At 44.0% G+C, this 25,282-nt stretch overlaps 2 protein-coding genes and 1 pseudogene across 2 annotated transcripts in view; all 3 read left to right on the top strand.

Moving 5' to 3' along the window:
• The first annotated feature begins 2,850 nt into the window (after positions 1 to 2,850).
• Positions 2,851 to 7,773, top strand: LOC141104820 (uncharacterized). Its single transcript, XM_073594590.1, has 5 exons — positions 2,851 to 2,999; positions 3,116 to 3,348; positions 3,428 to 3,619; positions 3,713 to 3,818; positions 4,916 to 7,773. The coding sequence occupies exons 1-5, from the start codon at positions 2,915 to 2,917 to the stop codon at positions 6,034 to 6,036; spliced, it is 1,737 nt and encodes a 578-aa protein (XP_073450691.1). The 5' UTR covers positions 2,851 to 2,914; the 3' UTR covers positions 6,037 to 7,773.
• A 3,084-nt stretch (positions 7,774 to 10,857) lies between these two features.
• Positions 10,858 to 25,282, top strand: part of LOC141106805 (uncharacterized) — a 156,837-nt gene continuing 142,412 nt past the window's right edge. Inside the window, exons 1-2 of the mRNA XM_073597732.1 lie at positions 10,858 to 10,958; positions 12,392 to 12,505. Coding sequence (XP_073453833.1) covers positions 12,410 to 12,505 — 96 coding nt within the window. The 5' untranslated portion in view covers positions 10,858 to 10,958; positions 12,392 to 12,409. The remainder of the gene's footprint in view (positions 10,959 to 12,391; positions 12,506 to 25,282) is intronic.
• On the top strand, positions 13,320 to 21,927 carry LOC141104865 (uncharacterized; annotated as a pseudogene).

Genomic DNA, 25,282 nt, shown 5'->3' on the forward strand with positions numbered 1-25,282 from the left:
TTGTAGGACCAGAAAACCATCTCTGACATCAGTGATTATCAGTATATCTCAGAAAAGCTCAACCTGCGTGAGTCCTTCCCATTATTGTCCATCACCTCTGCAGACAGCAAGGATCACCTCAGCCAGGTAAGTGCCGATCTCCGTCCTAATTCCAGGGAGATTGGGGGGGAAAAATCAGGACAGGAGAATAGAAGCCATTATTAACTCGTCCCCCGAAAGGGACACAGGTGGGGGACATGAGTGTTGTGTTGCATATTGATTAATGCAGTTTGTTGAAACGAATTCCAACCCCCCCGAACATGCTGAAAATGGGGCGGGACCCTCTTTTGCAACAAATTCAGCCTGAGAATCCCAGTAAGAGAATTTCCAGTTTGGTGAAGATTCACAATGGCTAAATTGTTAAAGCTGAAGTTAAATTTGCTTAGATTTTGCCTTTACTTTTTCCATCCCCTGCCCCCCTCAACAAAATTCTAATGATTTCAAATGACTCGGTGATTCTCTATGCAACACAGGCAGATCACGGCTGGTGGGAGGGGCCTTGTTTTTAAACTCCCAGTGATGTCATCACCAGGTCTCTGTGCTCCTCTGTGCAATGCAGGCAGATCACCGCTGGTGGGAGGAGCTAGCGGGGGGCTGTACATAGCTTTCCAGGACTATCAGATGTCATCACTGATATCATCACTGTGTCTCTGTGCTTCTCTATTCACTGCAGACAGATCACGGCTGGTGGGAGGGGCCAGCAGGGGGGCTGTACTTGACTTCTTGAAAACATCACAGCCCCCCGGCCTCAGTACTCCTCTCCAGAGCCCTCAGTCCTGATGTAAGCCGTGGGAGGAGTTATGCAAATGACAAAATTGGATTGATTGGGTGGGTGTCAGTCTGGAGGAGTAGGCGTTCCTAGGTGGGCTGTATCTGCATAGGTAACGCCCACATGTGGTAGGTAATTAGGTAATAGGCCCGTCGGATTTCGGCTGGTTTCTGGTGGGCTGGTCATAATGTGCTCCAGGGGGCCGGTCCCCCCTCCGAAAATTAAAGGAACCGGGAGGACAATTCTCAGCCAATTAGCTGCAGCCACACTGTTTGGTGGCGCCGGTGGTCAGAACACAAAACTGACGCTTTTTTTGGGGGGGGGAGCGCCTGGATATCACGCAATCCGCATATTTTTACTTTTTTTTTCAGGTGTCCTATTGAAGTCTATGGGGCCAAAAATGTTCATCAAAAAAAGAAGCCCCTAGAAGTGTCTCGGGGGGGGGGAACCAAGATTCTCAATGTTGAGCATTTTGTAAATTTCGATAGGGACCGGTGCTGACGCAAGGATCCCTGTCTACAAAGGTGAAGGCACACCCCCTGCCCAATCCCCCCCCCCACAATGCAATGCCCCACCCCTGCACAGCACACACTCCACCCACGCAGTGAAGGATGCAATGCGGCTCCAACAATCCCAACCAAATTGCCCCCGAACAGCGCCTGCAATGAGGGGGCAAGTCCAATCACCCTCCACCCCCCCTCATCCTGGTGCCCAAAGGCAGCTGCCAATACAGCCTTATGCTGATGCCAGCCCTGATTGGGGTGATTCCTGGGTGCGGTGCAGGGAGGGTTTAGCAACTTCAAAGAATTTGGATGCTGAACCCCCAAAGCCCACTGAAGTCAACAGCAGCTGAATCTGTCAAATTACAAATGTCCATTTTCTATGCTAATAGGCACGAGGGTTATAAAAAAAAAAACCTCCAGAACTTTACAGACCAAAGTTCTCAATACGTTCACTTTTTTTTGTTGTTTTTGGCTTTAACTGACATGTAATTTGGATTTTTAAAGAATAAAAAAAAAAAAAAAACACAAGCCTAATGGGCCATGAGGCCAAACAAAAAGAATCGTATGATGACTGCAGTTCCTCTGAGCTCCACAAGGTGGTGATCTCACTTCTACCCAGACAGGAAGTCTCTATGGAAGACAGGAAGTGATGTCAGGCACACCAGAAGTGATGTCAGGTTATAAATAGGAAGTTTCGGGTGAGAGGTGAGTCAAGAGGAAGTAGAGCGAAGACATCGCTGGAAGTGGCAAGCAGAAGAGGTAATAAGATCTTATTTTCTGTTTACACCCAGTAACCCCCCGTCATGTCCGTCCTCTTCCTCCATAGTCACTGTGATGTCTTTTATCTCCAGCAGATGATGATACACACATATTATAATATAAAATATTAATAATTGAAAGAGTCGTAGTTGAATTTCGGAGTGTACTTAGTCAATGACATAAGAAGGAGACCTCTCTGGTGGAGGACGGATTTCTCCAGACTTATATATACACAGTGCAGGCATTGTTCAGAGACACTACCAGAGTGACATCACAACATTATTTATTATCATTCTGTTAGGATATCTCTCAGTTTATTATCCGTCTACAGAAAGAAGTGTCCTGTATAGACCACAAAACCGGCCAGAACAATGAAGATGGAGGAGGACCGGAGTCACATGATCCAGAAGATACTAAACCTCACCCTGGAGATTATCTACCTGCTGACCGGAGAGGTGAGGAGGATTCTGGGAGGTCACATGACATCACTCTTATCGCTATTAATAAAACACAGACCTGACCAGAGAGGTGAGGAGGATTCTGGGATTCTAACATGATATTCCTATTGATTCCTAAATACAGAGATTTCCTCTTGTGAAGTCAGGTGATCATATGACCATCACAGTGCCTCCACGTGACTCCCTAAAACCTGAGAGACACAACATGGAGAAGATTCTAGAAGTCACCAAGAAGATGATGGAGCTGCTGACAGGAGAGGTGAGGAGGATTTTGGGAATTCTGGGACATTATCCAGTGACAGACAAGGGATGTGTCTGGATGGTGACTGTATCATTGTGTGTGTCAGGTTCCTATAAGGTGTCAGGATGTCACTGTCTATTTCTCCATGGAGGAGTGGGAGTATTTAGAAGGACACAAGGATCTCTACAAGGACGTCATGATGGACAATCAGCCGCCCCTCACATCACCGGGTAAGAGGAGACTTTATGGTAAAGAAGAGAGCAGTACGGAGGGTCCACCTAGATCCCCCATCATCTGATAAACACATAGAAACAATGTATTCAGTCAGTGTGTGTGTTTCCTACAGATGGATCCAGCAATGGGAACCCACCAGAGAGATGTCATGGGGATGATAATATTCTTGGCAAAGAAGAGTATAAAGAGGAGGATGAGGAGTATGGAGTGATGGAGAAGTTTTCAGAAGGACACAAGGATATGATGGAGCCACCTAATACCAGGAAGCCACCAGAGAGATGTCCCCGTCCTCTGTATTCCCGGGATTCCACACAGGAAGATCACACCATCCCTCACCATCATCAGGTAGATGATTGACAATTATTGGTAGTTATGATTTATACACAGCATGTTTGTTACAATTAATGTTTTATTTATTATTCAGAGTGGAAACCTCGGAGATGATAATGTTGTTAAAGAAGAGTATAAAGAGGAGGATGAGGAGTATGGAGTGATGGAGGAGTTTCCAGAAGGGCACAAGGATATGATGGAGTCACCTAATACCAGGAACCCACCAGAGAGATGTCCCCGTCCTCTGTATTCCCGGGATTCCACACAGGAAGATCAGTATTATGAGGTAGATTGACCTAACAAATCCCAAACCATCAAAGAAAATTGAAAATAGATTGTACTATTTTTTATTTCCATTTTTGTGTTGTGCATTATTTAGGATAAAGAACACTTTTCTAAAATAGAAGAAAACGGCAAAATAAGTCAGAGGTCTTCACTGAGCCACCAGTCTTATAAAGAGGAGGAACTTCCAGAGATTAGCACAGGTGAGAAACAAATCTGCTTACATTGAACAGTGAGAGGAGGAGATACTGTACACCATATGAAAGGTCCATCTCCATTCCTCCAATAAAACGTCATGTTCCCAACAAATGAGTAGGAGATACTGTACACCATATGAAAGGTCCATCTCCATTCCTCCAATATAATGTCATGTTCCCAACAAATGAGGAGGAGATACTGTACACCATATGAAAGGTCCATCTCCATTCCTCAATATAATGTCATGTTCCCAACAAATGAGGAGGAGATACTGTACACCATATGAAAGGTCCATCTCCATTCCTCCAATATAACGTCATGTTCCCAACAAATGAGGAGGAGATACTGTACACCATATGAAAGGTCCATCTCCATTCCTCAATATAATGTCATGTTCCCAACAAATGAGGAGGAGATACTGTACACCATATGAAAGGTCCATCTCCATTCCTCCAATATAACGTCATGTTCCCAACAAATGAGGAGGAGATACTGTACACCATATGAAAGGTCCATCTCCATTCCTCAATATAACGTCATGTTCCCAACAAATGAGGAGGAGATACTGTACACCGTATGAAAGGTCCATCTCCATTCCTCAATATAACGTCATGTTCCCAACAAATGAGGAGGAGATACTGTACACCATATGAAAGGTCCATCTCCATTCTTCAATATAACGTCATGTTCCCAACAAATGAGGAGGAGATACTGTACACCATATGAAAGGTCCATCTCCATTCCTCAATATAATGTCATGTTCCCAACAATGAGGAGGAGATACTGTACACCGTATGAAAGGTCCATCTCCATTCCTCAATATAACGTCATGTTCCCAACAAATGAGGAGGAGATACTGTACACCATATGAAAGGTCCATCTCCATTCTTCAATATAATGTCATGTTCCCAACAAATGAGGAGGAGATACTGTACATCATATGAAAGGTCCATCTCCATTCCTCAATATAATGTCATGTTCCCAACAAATGAGGAGGAGATACTGTACACCATATGAAAGGTCCATCTCCATTCCTCAATATACAGATGATGAGGAGATAGATGAACGATGTAAATACTTTGATGAAGTTTCTCTCTCACAGATGGATGTGATGTTGGGAATTCCTCGGAGGGGCTCCAGATTTCTTCTACAGATCATGTCGGAGAAGATGATGGAATCACAACAGATTCTCGGGCAGTAAAGACTTATTTGTGCTCGGAGTGCGGTCAAAGTTTTAAACGGAAAGATCATCTGCGAAGACACATGAGAATTCACACCGGCGAGACTTTTCCCTGTGAAGAGTGCGGGAAATGTTTTTTGCGGAAAGATAAGCTCACATCACACCTGAGAATCCACACCGGAGAAAAGTTGCCGACTTGTACAGAGTGCGGGAAATGCTTTTCGCAGAAAGAGAGCCTCATCACACACCTGAGACTCCACACGGGTGAGAAGCCCTTTTCCTGTCCAGAGTGCGGGAAACGCTTCAATCAGAAAAGCAATCTTTGGAGCCATCAGAAAGTTCATCTAGATACGAGTTCCTTGTCATTTTTGGAGTGCGGGAAACCTGTTGTTAATACATCTGAACATACCATACATCAGGGAGCCCACACCAGAAAGCTGTTTCCATGCTCAGAGTGTGGGAAACTGCTGATAAGTAAATCCCACCTTATTGTACACCAGAGGAGCCACACCGGTGAGAGGCCGTTCTCATGCTCCCAATGCCAGAAATCCTTCAGAACAAAGTCAGAACTTACCATACACCAGAGAAGTCACACCAGTGAGATGCCATTTTCATGTTCAGAGTGCGGGAAAGGTTTCATACGACAGGGGAACTTAATTGAACACATGAAAGTGCACACTGGGGAGAAGCCGTTCTCATGTCCCGAGTGCGGGAAATTTTACGGTCGGAAACATCAACTTGTAGTTCACTTAAGAAGTCACACGGGCGAACGTCCTTTTCAATGTTTAGAGTGCGGGAAAGGTTTCGTGCTAAAAACTCAACTCCGTAAACACCAGAGAATTCACACGGGCGAGCGACCGTTCTCCTGTTCAGAGTGCGGGAAGTGTTACCGAAGGAAAGAGGACCTCGTTATACACCTCAGAGGTCACACGGGCGAGAGACCTTTTTCATGCTCAGAGTGCGGGAAATGTTTCACTTATAAAGTCAAACTTCTCAGACACCAGAAGAGTCACATAAGTCAGCACCCTCTCTCCTGTCCATAGTGCGGAAATGTCTAAGGAGGGACATCTGTTCCAATGACGAGGATGGGTTTTTCCCATCGTTTAGGGGGGTTTTCTATGTCTATGGGGCAGGAAATGGGGGAATAACCTCCACAGGGGGGAGATGAAGAGCAATAAAACTCCAACAGAGGTTCTAACCCATCCAAGAAAAGAAGTTGTCTGGAGTTCCACGTAAAAAGCTCTTCATAGTGCCTGGACAAGGGTTACAAAGGTCAATTCTTCTTCGGCTGATTTATTATTTATCAATAAGGAAAAAAGTGAAAGTCCCGGGTTCCGCACATCACACAAACCCATGTAAGAGAAGTTAGAGCAGCCTCAGCCCAGACTCCACCCACGCCACGACCTCCGACGCGTTTCGTCCCGCCTAAGGAACTCGGTCATGAAGATGATGCCTTTATTCCCCTTGTCTGTGGAATCTTCATCGGCTGCCACTTAATTAAGAGTCTGTTTGGCCAACATTCACCTGACATTTTTCCTTCACTTAACCGCTTCAGCCCCAGAAGATTTTACCCCCTTCCTGACCAGAGCACTTTTTACAATTTGGCACTGCGTCGTTTTAACTGACAGTCGTGTGACGTTGTACCCAAACAAAATTTGCATCCCCCCCCCACAAATAGAACTTTCTTTTGGTGGTATTTGATCACCTCTGCGGTTTTTATTTTTTGAGCTATAAACAAAAAAATAGCGACAATTTGGAAAAAGAAAACAACCAAAATTGTTTTTAAAAAACAAATTTCTTAATCAGTTTAGGCCGATACGTATTCTTCTACATATTTTTGGTAAAAAAAAAATCACAATAAGTGTGTGTTCATTGGTTTGCGCAAAAGTTATAGCGTCTGTGGGAAAGATTTATGGCATTTTTATTATTTTATTTTTTTGCAGACAGATCGGACACTTTTGACACTTTTTTGGGACCATTGACATTTACAGAGCGATCAGTGCTATGAAATTGCACTGATTACTGTGTATATGTGACTGGCAGGGAAGGGGTTTACACTATGGAGCGATCCAGGGGTTAAATGTGTTCCCTATTTAGTGTTTCTAACTGTGGGGGGGGGGGAGTGGGACTGACGGGGGAAGAAGACATATCATTGTTCCTACTTAGTAGGAACAAACGATATGTCTCCTTTCCCCTGACAGAACAGGGATTTTTGTGTGGTTACACACACAAATCCTCGTGCTGGTGCTCGTGCCTGCAATCGCGGGTAGCCGGCGGCGGTCACCTCTGCCGGCCATACGCATTGGGTCTCCAGCCGCGCGTGGCTCATACGTGATTTAGCCCAGCAGAGCCATTGTGCCGACATATATTGGCGTGAGCCGGTCGGCAACTGGTTAATTAAGCGGCAGCCAATGGTGCATTTATCCCCCCCCCAATGTCCATGGAATCTTCATCTCAATGACTAAGCCCCATGGGTGGGACGAAACACGTTGGAGGTTGTGGCTTGGGCGGAGTCTGGGCTTCATCTCAATGACTAAGCCCCATGGGTGGGACGAAACGTGTCGGAAGTCTTGGCTTGGGTGGAGTCTGGGCTTCATCCCAATGACAGCCCCATGGGTGGGATGAAACGCGTCGGAGGTCGTGGCTTGGGCGGAGTCTGGTCTGAAGCTGCTCTTACTTCTCATATGGGGGTTTTTGTGTGATGTGCGGCACCCGGGACTTTCACTTTACTGGCTTCGGCTGTTGATTGTCAGTTATGAATAAAGCTGTTTTATGGACAACTCTGCATCATCCGGTCTCTTCAATAAAAATATGTAACGTCTTTTGTGTTTTTATTTTAAGTTATACAGTCTTACAGGGATCTGTGTATAATAAATGACTGTGTGAGTGTCAGGTCATCTGAGTCCAGGTAGGAGTCAGGAGTGCACCGCTAAGGTAGTGGACCCTAGGACTGACTGCTGCAGATTTAACTCTGGGAGGTTCAGGAAGGCAGGTTCACTGGATCACCAACACAGATCCTACTGGGAACTAGAGCATAGATTCCCCAGGGCGCTGAGTCTAAGAGCCAGCAGGTATTCACCAGAGCCTCTAGTGGTGAGGATGGACTGCGCTGCAGTCTGGCTCCAGGTCGCGGCCCCCAGGGTCTCACAGCTCACGCTCACGGTAGACTACAGGAGAAAGAGGAAGGAAGCAGCAGGCTGGAACAACAAGGATAGTAAAGGGATAAGCCAAAGGTTGGGGCGACTAGCAGACAAGGATAAACATAGAACAAGCCAAAGGTCAGGGTTACAAGCAGGCAGGGATAGTCGAGAACAGGCCAAGATCGGTAACTGGAATCAGAGTTCTGCTCCTAGTGCGTTCTTCGGAAGATAGCTTGGTCCGACCCAGCTGCATAGGTTCCTCAGCAGGCAGGAGGTGCTCCTTGGAATGAAGAGAGGGGACAGGGATCTCAGGCTGCCTAAAGAACGGGGAGTGCTGATGTCTTTTTTCCAGAGTCGTCTCTTGAAAACGAATATCGATCTGGTTACACAAGGTGATGACACCACGACTAGCAGACAAGGATAAACGTAGAAGAAGAAGAAAGTGTAGTGTAGCTCTCATGGTTCAGAGAAGCAGGATCTCACAAATCTATGGATAGTGTAGGACCCACTAATCATGGGGTACTTTGTCGCAGTATGTGGGCTTAGCACCATATAGCAATATGGGGTGACCAAATCCCCATATTTTTCAAAATGTCTTTTTGAAAATGTTTAGGTGTTTTTAAACTAGCCTTGCTGGAGGTGAATGTTTTTTTGCATGTGTGCGCTGTAATATTTTTCTTCTATTGTATGGTCTTATGGCTGCACCAGCTTTAATGAGAAGGTGTGCCCCCCAAATATCTTGTTTTTGTTTGTTTAAGGATAAACATAGAACACGCCAAAGGTCAGGGTCACAAGCAGACAGGGACAGTCAAGAACAGGCCAAGATCGGTAACTGGAATCAGACGTAGGAGACACAGCAAGTTGCACACGAAAGCTAAACACACAATGGTTGATCAGCAAGGTTAATATAGTGTTCCTAATTAGAGGCTGAGGTGGAGTTATGCTGAGGGAAGATTATATAAGCAGTCAGGTGAGGGTGGCTGGCCCCTAAAGGTGAATACATGGAGGAGAGGTAAGCTGACAGACAAAGATTACTGCATAACCATGACAGTGAGAAGATCGTTATGACGAGGGTCGTATCAGCAGGTCACCAGTGCTTCCAACATTGTGAATGATGTTGGAGCTGATCGATGTGAATTGTGTTGGATTTACAAAATACTTTTTCTACAGTAGGTGTGCTTTCATTTCAACTTTAAAAAAAAAAATAGTGAGTAGCTTTAGTCATTCGCGTGGAGAGTCCCCCCTATTCTAAAGGGGGCTTCCAGATTCTCATACGTTCTCCCCCACAGACCCCCATATCCTCTGGCCCAGAGGTATGGAGATGAGGCTGTTGACCCCACCAACATGGGATCAGAACACCTTGCCCATGGGGCTTCATTCCCTTCCTGTCAGTGTTGAGGACATGTGGCCTGGTATAGTTCAGCAATAGGGGGGCTGCATGCTCGTTGGTCCCACCATTTCCTAGCTAGCCGGGTTACTTGCCTGGATAAGGGTCTGCCATGTTTTTTCAGGGGGACTCTACTCCTTTTTTTTATGGTGTCCCGCTCAAAATTCAATCAGACAGGTAAACCTCCTGGGAGCAGAGAGGCCCCATCAGAAGATCTGGAACACAGACATCCCACCAGTCATCCGGGTTTTTAGTGTTGAATGGCGACATGAGGATAACCTAAGGGAGCCTGGAGATTTACCCCCCATAGGAACACCGGGAGCGTCAGCAAGCTAAAAGGCCTTGGCTAGGCTAAAGCCACTTGCCCTTTTATGCGTGCCATCTGGTAAGCAGGCTCTACTACTAGGGTGGATTGTCACTACTGCTTAGAAGTGCACGGTGGTGGTGTTTTCACTTTGAAATAAGGACTTGGAGAAATCCCCTTGATGTCATTTATATGAACTTTTAATAATTTTAGCGCAGCTTTTTACAGGCCCCTCAAAATTCATGCCAGCTCCATATCTGGAATAGGAGACTGATACAGATTTTGCGGGGGACCCAATGCGATGTTTTTAAAATTTGCAAGCCATGTGACCTGGAAAGTTTCCTGATGGGGGAGGTGAACACTTTCTGCCCCTCCTCTTTCCTTCATGCCTGGACAAAAGTCTGGTATGGATTTTGGGGAGAATCCTGGCAAAAAGAAAAAAAAAGGGGTGAGGTCCTCCTTAAAAGCCACATCAGACCTGTATTCCAGGATGCCATCTGGCTGCTGAGGTGGAGGGCAGCAAGTGTGCTCTTTGTCTCATGAAACATTAAAAGCCACATGCCCTGCAGGATTTTGGGGTACCCCTCAAAATCCATACTAGACCCTAATTCTAGAACTAAGCCACATCACACACCCTCAACATTGGGAGAGTACCTATCCAGGATGAGCTGCAATCCCCCCCAGAAAGGCCCCATGACAAGGGTCTCGACCTCCCCCATGTAGGCGGATTTCCATGTGAATTCCATCTTTTTTTGAAGCTTCCTTTTTTTACACTTTTTTGAAACCTTTCCAAACTTCAGACATTCATTATTTTATTTGTTGTTTTGGCTTCAACTGAAATGCACTAAAATAACAACAACAACAAAAAAAAACATAAACATAAAGGTTACAATGAGGAAGTTTGAAAATAATAAATGATGGCTGCAGTTCCTATATGCTCCACAAGGTGGTGAACTCATTTAAAGAGAGTGGAAGTCCCTCTGATACTTACAGACAGGAAGTCTCTATGGAATACAGGAAGTGATGTCAGGTGCAGACAGGAAGTGACATCAGGTATAAATAAGAAAATCCCAGGTGAGAGGTAAGTCTGGAGGAAGTAGAGAGAAGACATCGCTGGAAGTTGTAGCAGAGGAGGTAATAAGATCTTATTTTCTATTTACACCCAGTAACCCCCCCGTCATGTCCGTCCTCTTCCTCCATAGTCACTGTGACGTCAATTTGATAAACTATTAAATTAGTTATATTTTGTGGACGGATCAATTTCTTTCCACTTGCTCACAAATAGAATAAAAACAAATTGATACGATTGAATTCAGATCATTCGTTATGCCATTACGAGTTGACCTGCTATTTCACTAGACCTTTAACGAATCATGACAAATTAATTTGTTATAATTTATTTCGTATTAGTTGAAATAACATTCTTTTTTTTTCCTTCGGGTGTTCACATGCGTCCAAAAGATACAAATTTTGTCCGAATTTCGATTCATTACGAAACACGTTGCACATTCCTAGACAGAACATTCCCCCATTTACGGGGCCGGAACATTCTCTTCAATTTGAAGATAAATTCTACTAATATGTTACTCTAAACAAACCGCACTGACAATAAATAGACAAGACAATGACCATCCTGACCATACATGGCCTACAAAGGACAATTATTACACTACACAGGCAGCCAATGGGCAGTCATTACACTATGCAGCCAACACAATGATGGAGTGCCGGGGTCAGGAGTATGGAGCATAGAGACCCTTACATTGCTGGTCAGGAGGAAGAAAACATTCCCCAGCCTGCCATGAAGAATATGTTCCATCATTGGTGCCAGACGGAGGAAAATACTGAGGGTTCTAAAGGGAAGTAGAGGAGATGAGGAACAACTCAGGCGGTACAGAGGCTGAAGGACTTTGGGGCCCCTGAGGGGGTAGTGTAGATGAAGGATTTTGGGACCTTGATAGGGTTGGTGGGCAGCAGGGCTCTGAGGGAAGAGGAAGCTGTAGGGCTCAGGGGGACTCTAAGGTAGGGAGGGGGACTCTTGGTCTATGATGGTCCTCCCATCTGCACTTACTTTTCAGACCTCCCTACAGAACTTCTGCTAGGAAAGGAAGGCAATCTTCACCTTCTTATCATCTCACTGGTCAAATAAACTTCTCCAACATAACAAATGGAATGAAGTAGGACAGTGCTTCACCCCTTGGTGGGCACTCGTATTTAGAGGAGGTCTGTTTGTGAAGAATTGCCTAATGGGTGGTCAGGGGTCAGTGCTTTGCATACAGGGGGACAGTCCAATACATTCCCGTGACACAGGCTCTGGCAGCGCTTGGTGCTATAATTCAGAGCTCCAGGAACCCACCACCACCCTGTACAATGTCCTGAATACTGTAAATGAATATGTAACACTAAACAGCCCAGACTAAATGTGTTCCAATGGGGGGGGGGGGTAGTCATTCTTCAATGTACAGCAACCCTACTATTACCCCCCTCACATCCACGTCCTATTATTGTGTGATCAATACCATCCAAATAATTCTTACTTTCATTTCTCGAATGTATCCGTCTACAAGGAGACCTGTATAGATCAAATGACGGCACCAATGAGGATGGAGGAGGACCGGAGTCACATGACTGAGAAGATACTAAACCTCACCCTGGAGATCATCTACCTGCTGACCGGAGAGGTGAGGAGGATTCTGGGAGGTCACATGACATCACTCTTATCTCTATTAATAAAACACAGACCTGACCGGAGAGGTGAGGAGGATTCTGGGAGGTCACATGACATCACTCTTATCTCTATTAATAAAACACAGACCTGACCGGAGAGGTGAGGAGGATTCTGGGAGGTCACATGACATCACTCTTATCTCTATTAATAAAACACAGACCTGACCGAAGAGGTGAGGAGGATTCTGGGAGGTCACATGACATCACTCTTATCTCTATTAATAAAACACAGACCTGACCGGAGAGGTGAGGAGGATTCTGGGATTCTAACATGATCTTCCTATTGATTCTCCAATACAGAGATTTCCTCTTGTGAAGTCAGGTGATCATATGACCATCACAGTGCCTCCATGTGACTCCCTAAAACCTGAGAGACACAACATGGAGAAGATTCTAGAAGTCACCAAGAAGATGATGGAGCTGCTGACAGGAGAGGTGAGGAGGATTCTGGGAATTCTGGGACATTATCCAGTAACAGACAAGGGATGTGTCTGGATGGTGACTGTATCATTGTGTGTGTCAGGTTCCTATAAGGTGTCAGGATGTCACTGTCTATTTCTCCATGGAGGAGTGGGAGTATTTAGAAGGACACAAGGATCTCTACAAGGACGTCATGATGGACAATCAGCCGCCCCTCACATCACCGGGTAAGAGGAGACTTTATTGTAAAGGAGAGAGCAGTACGGAGGGTCCACCTAGATCCCCCATCATCTGATAAACACATAGAAACAATGTATTCAGTCAGTGTGTGTGTTTCCTACAGATGGATCAAGTAATGGGAACCCACCAGAGAGATGTCCCCGTCCTCTGTATTCCCGGGATTCCACACAGGAGATTCACACCATCCCTCACCATCATCAGGTAGGATGAAGAACAGTTATTGGTAGTTATAATTTATACACAGCATGTTTGTTACAATGAATGTTTTATTATATATTCAGAGTAGACATCTCAGGGATGATAATATTGACGTTAAAGAAGAGTGTAAAGAGGAGGATGAGGAGTATGAAGTGATGGAGGAGTTTTCAGAAGGACACAAAGATATGATGGAGCCACCTAATACCAGGAACCCACCAGAGAGATGTCCCCGTCCTCTGTATTCCCGGGATTCCACACAGGAAGATCAGTATTATGAGGTAGATTGGCCTAACAAGTCTCAAACCATCAAAGAAAATTGTAGTTCATTTCCATTTTTGTGCTATGCATTATTTAGAATGAAGAACACTTTTCTAAAATAGAAGAAAACGGCAAAATAAGTCAAAGGTTGTCACTGAGCCACCAGTCTTATAAAGAGGAAGAACTTCCAGAGATTAGCACAGGTGAGAATCAAATCTGCTTACATTGAACAGTGAGAGCTGGTGATACTGTACACCATATGAAAGGTCCATCTCCATTCCTCAATATAACTTCATGTTCCCAACAAATGAGGAGGAGATACTGTACACCATATGAAAGGTCCATCTCCATTCCTCAATATAATGTCATGTTCCCAACAAATGAGGAGGAGATACTGTACACCATATGAAAGGTCCATCTCCATTCCTCAATATAACGTCATGTTCCCAACAAATGAGGAGGAGATACTGGACACCATATGAAAGGTCCATTTCCATTCCTCCAATATAACGTCATGTTCCCAACAAATGAGGAGATACTGTACACCATATGAAAGGTCCATCTCCATTCCTCAATATAACGTCATGTTCCCAACAAATGAGGAGGAGATACTGTACACCATATGAAAGGTCCATCTCCATTCCTCCAATATAACGTCATGTTCCCAACAAATGAGGAGGAGATACTGTACACCATATGAAAGGTCCATCTCCATTCCTCCAATATAATGTCATGTTCCCAACAAATGAGGAGGAGATACTGTACACCATATGAAAGGTCCATTTCCATTCCTCAATATAATGTCATGTTCCTAACAAATGAGGAGGAGATACTGTACACCATATGAAAGGTCCATCTCCATTCTTCAATATAACGTCATGTTCCCAACAAATGAGGAGGAGATACTGTACACCATATGAAAGGTCCATCTCCATCCCTCAATATAACGTCATGTTCCCAACAAATGAGGAGGAGATACTGTACATCATATGAAAGGTCCATCTCCATTCCTCAATATAATGTCATGTTCCCAACAAATGAGGAGGAGATACTGTACACCATATGAAAGGTCCATCTCCATTCCTCAATATAATGTCATGTTCCCAACAAATGAGGAGGAGATACTGTACACCATATGAAAGGTCCATCTCCATTCCTCAATATAACGTCATGTTCCCAACAAATGAGGAGGAGATACTGTACACCATATGAAAGGTCCATCTCCATTCCTCAATATAACGTCATGTTCCCAACAAATGAGGAGGAGATACTGTACACCATATGAAAGGTCCATCTCCATTCCTCCAATATAATGTCATGTTCCCAACAAATGAGGAGGAGATACTGTACACCATATGAAAGGTCCATCTCCATTCCTCAATATAATGTCATGTTCCCAACAAATGAGGAGGAGATACTGTACACCATATGAAAGGTCCATCTCCATTCCTCAATATAACGTCATGTTCCCAACAAATGAGGAGGAGATACTGTACACCATATGAAAGGTCCATCTCCATTCCTCAATATAACGTCATGTTCCCAACAAATGAGGAGGAGATACTGTACACCATATGAAAGGTCCATCTCCATTCCTCAATATAATGTCATGTTCCCAACAAATGAGGAGGAGATACTGTACACCATATGAAAGGTCCATCTCCATTCCTCAATATAATGTCATGTTCCTAACAAATGAGGAGGAGATACTGTACACCATATGAAAGGTCCATCTCCATTCTTCAATATAACGTCATGTTCCCAACAAATGAGGAGGAGATACTGTACACCATATGAAAGGTCCATCTCCATTCCTCAATATAATGTCATGTTCCCAACAAATGAGGAGGAGATACTGTACACCATATGAAAGGTCCATCTCCATTCCTCAATATAATGTCATGTTCCCAACAAATGAGGAGGAGATACTGTACACCATATGAAAGGTCCATCTCCATTCCTCAATATAACGTCATGTTCCCAACAAATGAGGAGGAGATACTGTACACCATATGAAAGGTCCATCTCCATTCCTCCAATATAATGTCATGTTCCCAACAAATGAGGGGGAGATACTGTACACCATATGAAAGGTCCATCTCCATTCCTCCAATATAATGTCATGTTCCCAACAAATGAGGAGGAGATACTGTACACCATATGAAAGGTCCATCTCCATTCCTCCAATATAATGTCATGTTCCCAACAAATGAGGAGGAGATACTGTACACCATATGAAAGGTCCATCTCCATTCCTCAATATAATGTCATGTTCCCAACAAATGAGGAGGAGATACTGTACACCATATGAAAGGTCCATCTCCATTCCTCCAATATAATGTCATGTTCCCAACAAATGAGGAGGAGATACTGTACACCATATGAAAGGTCCATCTCCATTCCTCAATATAACGTCATGTTCCCAACAAATGAGGAGGAGATACTGTACACCATATGAAAGGTCCATCTCCATTCCTCCAATATAATGTCATGTTCCCAACAAATGAGGAGGAGATACTGTACTCCATATGAAAGGTCCATCTCCATTCCTCCAATATAACTTCATGTTCCCAACAAATGAGGAGGAGATACTGTACACCATATGAAAGGTCCATCTCCATTCCTCCAATATAATGTCATGTTCCCAACAAATGATGAGGAGATACTGTACACCATATGAAAGGTCCATCTCCATTCCTCAATATAACGTCATGTTCCCAACAAATGAGGAGGAGATACTGTACACCATATGAAAGGTCCATCTCCATTCCTCCAATATAACTTCATGTTCCCAACAAATGAGGAGGAGATACTGTACACCATATGAAAGGTCCATCTCCATTCCTCCAATATAATGTCATGTTCCCAACAAATGAGGAGGAGATACTGTACACCATATGAAAGGTCCATCTCCATTCCTCAATATAATGTCATGTTCCCAACAAATGAGGAGGAGATACTGTACACCATATGAAAGGTCCATCTCCATTCCTCAATATAACGTCATGTTCCCAACAAATGAGGAGGAGATACTGTACACCATATGAAAGGTCCATCTCCATTCCTCCAATATAATGTCATGTTCCCAACAAATGAGGGGGAGATACTGTACACCATATGAAAGGTCCATCTCCATTCCTCAATATAATGTCATGTTCCCAACAAATGAGGAGGAGATACTGTACACCATATGAAAGGTCCATCTCCATTCCTCCAATATAATGTCATGTTCCCAACAAATGAGGAGGAGATACTGTACACCATATGAAAGGTCCATCTCCATTCCTCAATATAACGTCATGTTCCCAACAAATGAGGAGGAGATACTGTACACCATATGAAAGGTCCATCTCCATTCCTCCAATATAATGTCATGTTCCCAACAAATGAGGAGGAGATACTGTACTCCATATGAAAGGTCCATCTCCATTCCTCCAATATAACTTCATGTTCCCAACAAATGAGGAGGAGATACTGTACACCATATGAAAGGTCCATCTCCATTCCTCCAATATAATGTCATGTTCCCAACAAATGAGGAGGAGATACTGTACACCATATGAAAGGTCCATCTCCATTCCTCAATATAATGTCATGTTCCCAACAAATGATGAGGAGATACTGTACACCATATGAAAGGTCCATCTCCATTCCTCAATATAACGTCATGTTCCCAACAAATGAGGAGGAGATACTGTACACCATATGAAAGGTCCATCTCCATTCCTCCAATATAACTTCATGTTCCCAACAAATGAGGAGGAGATACTGTACACCATATGAAAGGTCCATCTCCATTCCTCCAATATAACGTCATGTTCCCAACAAATGAGGAGGAGATACTGTACACCATATGAAAGGTCCATCTCCATTCCTCAATATAATGTCATGTTCCCAACAAATGAGGAGGAGATACTGTACACCATATGAAAGGTCCATCTCCATTCCTCAATATAACGTCATGTTCCCAACAAATGAGGAGGAGATACTGTACACCATATGAAAGGTTCGTCTCCATTCCTCCAATATAATGTCATGTTCCCAAGAAATGAGGAGGAGATACTGTACACTAGGGTTGTCCCGATACTACTTTTTCAGGACCGAGTACAAGTACCGATACTTTTTTTCAAGTACTCGCCGATACCGAATACCGATACTTTTTTTTTATGTCACGTGACAGTGTTTTTTTTTAATTTTTTTTTTTAACAGTGCTTTTTTTGGGGGGGGGGGGGGGGGGGTGAACGGTGTGTGTGTGTGTTTTGTTTAGTTTTTTTTCTTAAATTTACAATTTTTATTTTTTACAATAATTTTTTTTTTTATTCTTTATTGCAATATGTGTTTTTTTTGTTTTTTTTTTAATCAGCCCTGTTGGGGGGCTTTGGTGAGATATCAGGGGTCTTAACAGACCTCTGATATCTCTCCCTTGAGACAGAGAAAGAGACAGAGGATAGAGATTCCCCAGTCCCTTTCTCTGCAGCCTCAGCTGCACTGAGAATGAATGGAGAGAAGACAGCGGCTCTTCTCCATTCATAAACTGACACATCGTAATCACAGGAGGTTACAATGTTTCAGTTATGTGAATGGACAGAGTCAGCTGACTCTGTCTATTCACAAAGGAAGGAGGAGGGGGACGGCGGAACGGAGGGGGAGAACGGAGGGGGACAGAGAAGGAGGGGGGAACGGAGGGGACAGCGGAGAGGCACAGGGAAGGAAAGAGGAACGGAGGGGGACAGCGGAGAGGCACAGAGGAGGAAAGAGGAACAGAGGGGACAGCGGAGGGGGACAGAAAAGGAGAGAAGAACGGAGGGGGACAGCGGAGAGGCACAGAGGAAAGGAGGGGGCATGGAGGATAATGCAGTGACAGTCAGCGGTGAGCGATCACCGCTGTGTCACTAAAGCAGCTGAAAGCCGCTGGGGGAGAAGCTTGTATCTCCCCCATGCGCCGATCACAGCTGACTTTTAGGTATCGGGGAAGCATCGGGAGCATTTGCCCGAGTACAAGTACTTGGGCAAATGCTCGGTATCGGTGCCGATACCGATACTAGTATCGGTATCGGGACAACCTTACTGTACACCATATGAAAGGTCCATCTCCATCCCTCAATATAACGTCATGTTCCCAACAAATGAGGAGGAGATACTGTACACCATATGAAAGGTCCATCTCCATTCCTCAATATAATGTCATGTTCCCAACAAATGAGGAGGAGATACTGTACACCATATGAAAGGTCCATCTCCATTCCTCAATATAATGTCATGTTCCCAACAAATGAGGAGGAGATACTGTACACCATATGAAAGGTCCATCTCCATTCCTCAATATAACGTCATGTTCCCAACAAATGAGGAGGAGATACTGTACACCATATGAAAGGTCCATCTCCATTCCTCCAATATAATGTCATGTTCCCAACAAATGAGGAGGAGATACTGTACACCATATGAAAGGTCCATCTCCATTCCTCAATATAATGTCATGTTCCCAACAAATGAGGAGGATATACTGTACACCATATGAAAGGTCCATCTCCATTCCCCAATATAACGTCATGTTCCCAACAAATGAGGAGGAGATACTGTACACCATATGAAAGGTCCATCTCCATTCCTCAATATAACGTCATGTTCCCAACAAATGAGGAGGAGATACTGTACACCATATGAAAGGTCCATCTCCATTCCTCAATATAACGTCATGTTCCCAACAAATGAGGAGGAGATACTGTACACCATATGAAAGGTCCATCTCCATTCCTCAATATAACGTCATGTTCCCAACAAATGAGGAGGAGATACTGTACACCATATGAAAGGTCCATCTCCATTCCTCCAATATAATGTCATGTTCCCAACAAATGAGGAGGAGATACCGTACACCATATGAAAGGTCCATCTCCATTCCTCAATATAATGTCATGTTCCCAACAAATGAGGAGGAGATACTGTACACCATATGAAAGGTCCATCTCCATTCCTCAATATAACGTCATGTTCCCAACAAATGAGGAGGAGATACTGTACACCATATGAAAGGTCCATCTCCATTCCTCTATATAATGTCATGTTCCCAACAAATGAGGAGGAGATACTGTACACCATATGAAAGGTCCATCTCCATTCCTCAATATAATGTCATGTTCCCAACAAATGAGGAGGAGATACTGTACACCATATGAAAGGTCCATCTCCATTCCTCAATATAACGTCATGTTCCCAACAAATGAGGAGGAGATACTGTACACCATATGAAAGGTCCATCTCCATTCCTCAATATAACGTCATGTTCCCAACAAATGAGGAGGAGATACTGTACACCATATGAAAGGTCCATCTCCATTCCTCAATATAATGTCATGTTCCCAACAAATGAGGAGGATATACTGTACACCATATGAAAGGTCCATCTCCATTCCCCAATATAACGTCATGTTCCCAACAAATGAGGAGGAGATACTGTACACCATATGAAAGGTCCATCTCCATTCCTCAATATAACGTCATGTTCCCAACAAATGAGGAGGAGATACTGTACACCATATGAAAGGTCCATCTCCATTCCTCAATATAACGTCATGTTCCCAACAAATCAGGAGGAGATACTGTACACCATATGAAAGGTCCATCTCCATTCCTCCAATATAATGTCATGTTCCCAACAAATGAGGAGGAGATACTGTACATCATATGAAAGGTCCATCTCCATCCCTCAATATAACGTCATGTTCCCAACAAATGAGGAGGAGATACTGTACACCATATGAAAGGTCCATCTCCATTCCTCAATATACAGATGATGAGGAGATAGATGAACAATGTATATATTTTGATGAAGTTTCTCTCTCACAGATGGATGTGATGTTGGGAATTCCTCGGAGGGGCTCCAGATTTCGGTGGATTATGATGGAGAAGATGATGGAGTCTCGGGATATTCTGAGGGAGTAAAGCCTTATTTGTGCTCAGTCTGCGGTCAAAGTTTTAAGCAGAATGATTATCTACATAGACATGTGAGACTTCACACCGGTGAGAATTTTTCATGCGCAGAGTGCGGGAAATGTTTTATGTGGAAAGATGAACTCCACATACATCAGCATATCCACACAGGTGAGAAGCTGCATACATGTACAGAGTGCGGGAAAGCTTTCATACAGAAGGAGGTACTCATGATACACCTGGGAACCCACACAGGTGAGAAGTCGTATTCCTGTGCAGAGTGTGGAAAATGCTTTACCCACAAGGGAAATCTTGACCAGCATCGGAAAATTCACTTAGACCAGAGTTCCTTTTCATGTTCGGAGTGCGGGAAAAGTTTTGAAAAGAAGTCTGAACTTACCATACATCAGAGAGTCCACACTGATAAGGAGATCTTTTCATGCTCAGAGTGCGGGAAATCATTTATAAATAACTTCCAACTTACTGAACACCAGAGAAGTCACACCGGTGAAAAGCCATTTTCATGTCTACAGTGCGGGAAATGTTTCTCCCGGCGAGGGCACTTTAACAGCCACATGAAAGTGCACACTGGGGAGAAGCCGTTCTCCTGTCCCGAGTGCGGGAATTTTTACAGTCGGAAAAACCCATCTCGTTGTTCACTTAAGAAGTCACACGGGCGAACGTCCTTTTCAGTGTTCAGAGTGCGGGAAAGGTTTCGTGCTAAAAACTCGGCTCCGTAAACACCAGAGAACTCACACGGGCGAGCGACCGTTCTCCTGTTCAGAGTGCGGGAAGTGTTACCAAAGGAAAGAGGACCTCGTTATACACCTCAGAGGTCACACGGGCGAGAGACCTTTTTCATGCTCAGAGTGCGGGAAAAGTTTCACTTATAAAGTCAAACTCCTCAGACACCAGAAGAGTCACATAAGTCAGCACCCTCTCTCCTGTCCATAGTGCGGAAATGTCTAAGGAGGGACATCTGTTCCAATGACAAGGATGGGTTTTCCCATCGTTTAAGGGGGTTTCCTATGTCTATGGGGCAGGAAATGGGGGAATAACCTCTGCAGAGGGAGGATGGAGAGCAATAAAACTACAACAGAGGTTCTAACCCATCCAAGAAAAGAAGTTGTCTGGAGTTCCACGTAAAAAGCTCTTCATAGTGCCTGGACAAGGCTTAGAAAGGTCAATTCTTCTTCATCTGATGTATTATTTATCAATAAGGAAAAAAGAGGAAGTCCCGGGTGCCGCACATCACACAAACCCATGTAAGAGAAGTTAGAGCAGCCTCAGCCCAGACTCCACCCACGCCACGACCTCCGACGTGTTTCGTCCCATCCATGGGGGGTTAGTCATGGAGATGAAGATTCCACGGACAGGAGGGAATAAATGCACCATTGGCTGCCACTTAATTAAGAGTCTCTTTGGCTGACATTTATCCCTCTCTTAATTAAGCAACAGCCGATGGTGCATTTATTCCCCCCTGTCCATGGAATCTTCATCTCAATGACTAAGCCCCATGGACGGGACAAAACGCGTTTGGGTGGAATCTGGGGCTGAGGCTGGCTCTTACTTGTCATACATGGATTTTGTGTTTTCAGCGGCAACCAGGACTTTCACTTTTCCCTTTACTGGCTCCGGCTTTCCTTCGTCAGTTATGAATAAAGCTGTTTTATGGACAACTCGGCATCATCCGGTCTCTTCAATAAAAAATATTTATATAACGTATTTTGTGTTTTTATGTTCAAGTTATACAGTCTTAGGGATCTATGTATAAAAAAATGACTGTGTGAGAAGATCATTATGACGAGGTCGTATCCGGAGGTAACCGGGGCTTCCAACGTTGTGATTGACGTTGGAGCTGATCGATGGGAATGGTGTTGGATTTACATTGGGTGGGGCGTCATGGTATATTTTCCTTATTTTTTCTTTTAATAAATTTACTTTTTCTACATTTTGAGTGAGTAGCTTATTCATTCACATGGAGTGAGCCAGATATCTGGGGGCTTCCAGATTCTGATACATTCCCCCCCTCCACAGACCACCATATCCTCCAGCCCAGAGGTATAGAGATGAGGCCGTTTTCCCCACCAACATGGGAACGGGACACCTTACCTGTGGGGGCCTCACTCCTTTCTGTCAGTGTTGAGGACATGTGGCCTGGTATAGTTCAGCAATGGGGGGGGGGGGCGCATGCTTGCTGGTCCCACCATTTTCTTGCTTGCCTGGATAAGGGTCTGACATTTTTTTTATGGGGGACCCTACTGTTTTGTTTTTTTGCATGGCGTCCCTCTCAAAATTCATTCCTGGAATAAGGGTCTACTACAGATTTTGATGGGGACTCCATGCCATTTTTTTTTAAAGCAGAAGTAAACCCATCCATAAAACAGTTTCATTTCCGGCACGTGCCGGAAATGTAACACTCCCATTGGTTGTGCTCTCAACCAAACTGTCAAACCCTCCAATGGCTGGTGTCATAACTGATCACATGTGCAGCATCATGGCAGTTGTAGATTAAACAGAGGCCAAGATGGCGGCTTCCTTGGCTGAGAAACAATAGGAGGGTTTACTTCCACTTTAAATGTCAAAGGCATGTGACCTGGAATATTTCATGAGAGGGTCCACACTTTCTGCCTCTTTCCTGCATGCCTGGACAAAAGTCGGGATTTTGAGGAGAAGCCTGACAAAAAGTAAAAAAAAAAAGAAGTGAGGCCCCCCCCCCTCGCAATCCACATCAGACCCTTAGTCCAGGATGCCACCTGGCTGCGGAGGAGGAGGACAGCAAGTGTGCTCTTTGTCCTCTGAAACAATAAAGGCCACGTGGCCTGCAGGATTTTGGGGTTCCGCTCAAAATCCATACTATGCCCTTATTTTAGAACTGGACCAGATCACAAGCCCTCATCATTGGAAGGGTACCTATCCAGGATGAGCTGCAATTCCTCCCCACCCCGTCAAGGCCCCATGGCAAGGGTCTCGTCTCCCCCATGCAGGTGAATTTCCATGCCAATTCCATCATTCTTGAAGATCTTTCTTGCATAACTTCCTTCCATTTTACACTTTTTTTTAAACCTTTCCAAACTTCACAGACATTCATTATTTTATTAGTTGTTTTGGCTTCAACTGAAATGCACTAAAATAACAAAAAAAAAAAAAAAAGACATAAACATAACAGCTACAATGAGGAAGATTGAAAAACAGAATAAATGATAGCTGCAGTTCTTATGTTCTCCACAAGGTGGTGACCTCACTCACAGGAAGTCCCTCTAATACCTACAGACAGGAAGTCTCTATGGAAGACAGGAAGTGATGTCAGTTGCAGACAGGAAGTGACGTCAGGTTATAAATAGGAAGTTCAGGGTGAGAGGCGAGTCGGGGGGAAGTATGAGGAGACAAAGCTGGAAGTTTCAGCAGAGGAGGTAATAAGATCTTATTTTCTATTTACACCCAGTAACCCCCCCGTCATGTTCCGTCCTCTTCCTCCATAGTCACTGTGATGTCTTTTATCTCCAGCAGATGATGATACACATATATATAGTGTGGAAACCTAGATTAACCCCTTCAGGGGCAGAAACTAGACTTGTGCGCGATGGAAAACTCTGTTTCGTTTTCAGTCGTAAAATACATAATTTATTTCAGTTAAATCTGTTATTTTGCTTTAATTCTTTTTCGGATAATTTGTTATTTCTGTAGAGTATACAGATTCGTTATAACCAATCGATTCGTTTTATTGTCTCATTTTTGGATAATTCCTTATTTATGTGTATATATATATATATTCGTGATAACAATTCGTAATTCGGAAAATTTCACAAATCAAATGATTGGACTAGAAAACTGTAACTGCATCCCGATTTGAATTCAATAAACTATCAATTCGTTATATTTCGCGGACGGATCAATTTCTTTCCAGTTGCTCGGCAATAGATTAAAAACAGATTGATACGATTTAATTCAGATCATTCGTTATGCCGTTACGAGTTGACCTGCTGTTTCACTAGACCTTTAACGAATCATGACAAATTCATTCATTATTTTCGTTATAATTTCTTTCGTATGTTCAGATGCGTCCAAAAGATGCAAAATTCGGCCGAATTTTGATTCATTACGAAACGCATTGCACATGCCTAGTCAGAACATTCCCCCATTTACGGGGCCGAAACACTCTCTTCATTTTGGAGATAAATTCTAGTAATATGTTCCTCTAATACATAGATGATACGTAGACGAGACAATGACCATCCTGACCATACATGGCCGACAATGACCATCCTGACCATACATGGCCGACAATGACCATCCTGACCATACATGGCCGACAATGACCATCCTGACCATACATGGCCGACAATGACCATCCTCACCATACATGGACGACAGTGACCATCCTCACCATACATGGCCGACAATGACCATCCTCAACATACATGGCCGACAATGACCATCCTGACCATACATGGCCGACAATGACCATCCTGACCATACATGGCCGACAATGGCCATCCTCACCATACATGGCCGACAATGACCATCCTGACCATACATGGCCGACAATGACCATCCTGACCATACATGACCGACAATGACCATCCTCACCATACATGGCCGACAATGACCATCCTGACCATACATGGCCGACAATGACAATCCTCAACATACATGGCCGACAATGACCATCCTGACCATAC

The sequence above is a fragment of the Aquarana catesbeiana genome, linkage group LG08 (assembly GCF_042186555.1).
Source record: "Aquarana catesbeiana isolate 2022-GZ linkage group LG08, ASM4218655v1, whole genome shotgun sequence".
NCBI lineage: Eukaryota > Metazoa > Chordata > Amphibia > Anura > Ranidae > Aquarana > Aquarana catesbeiana.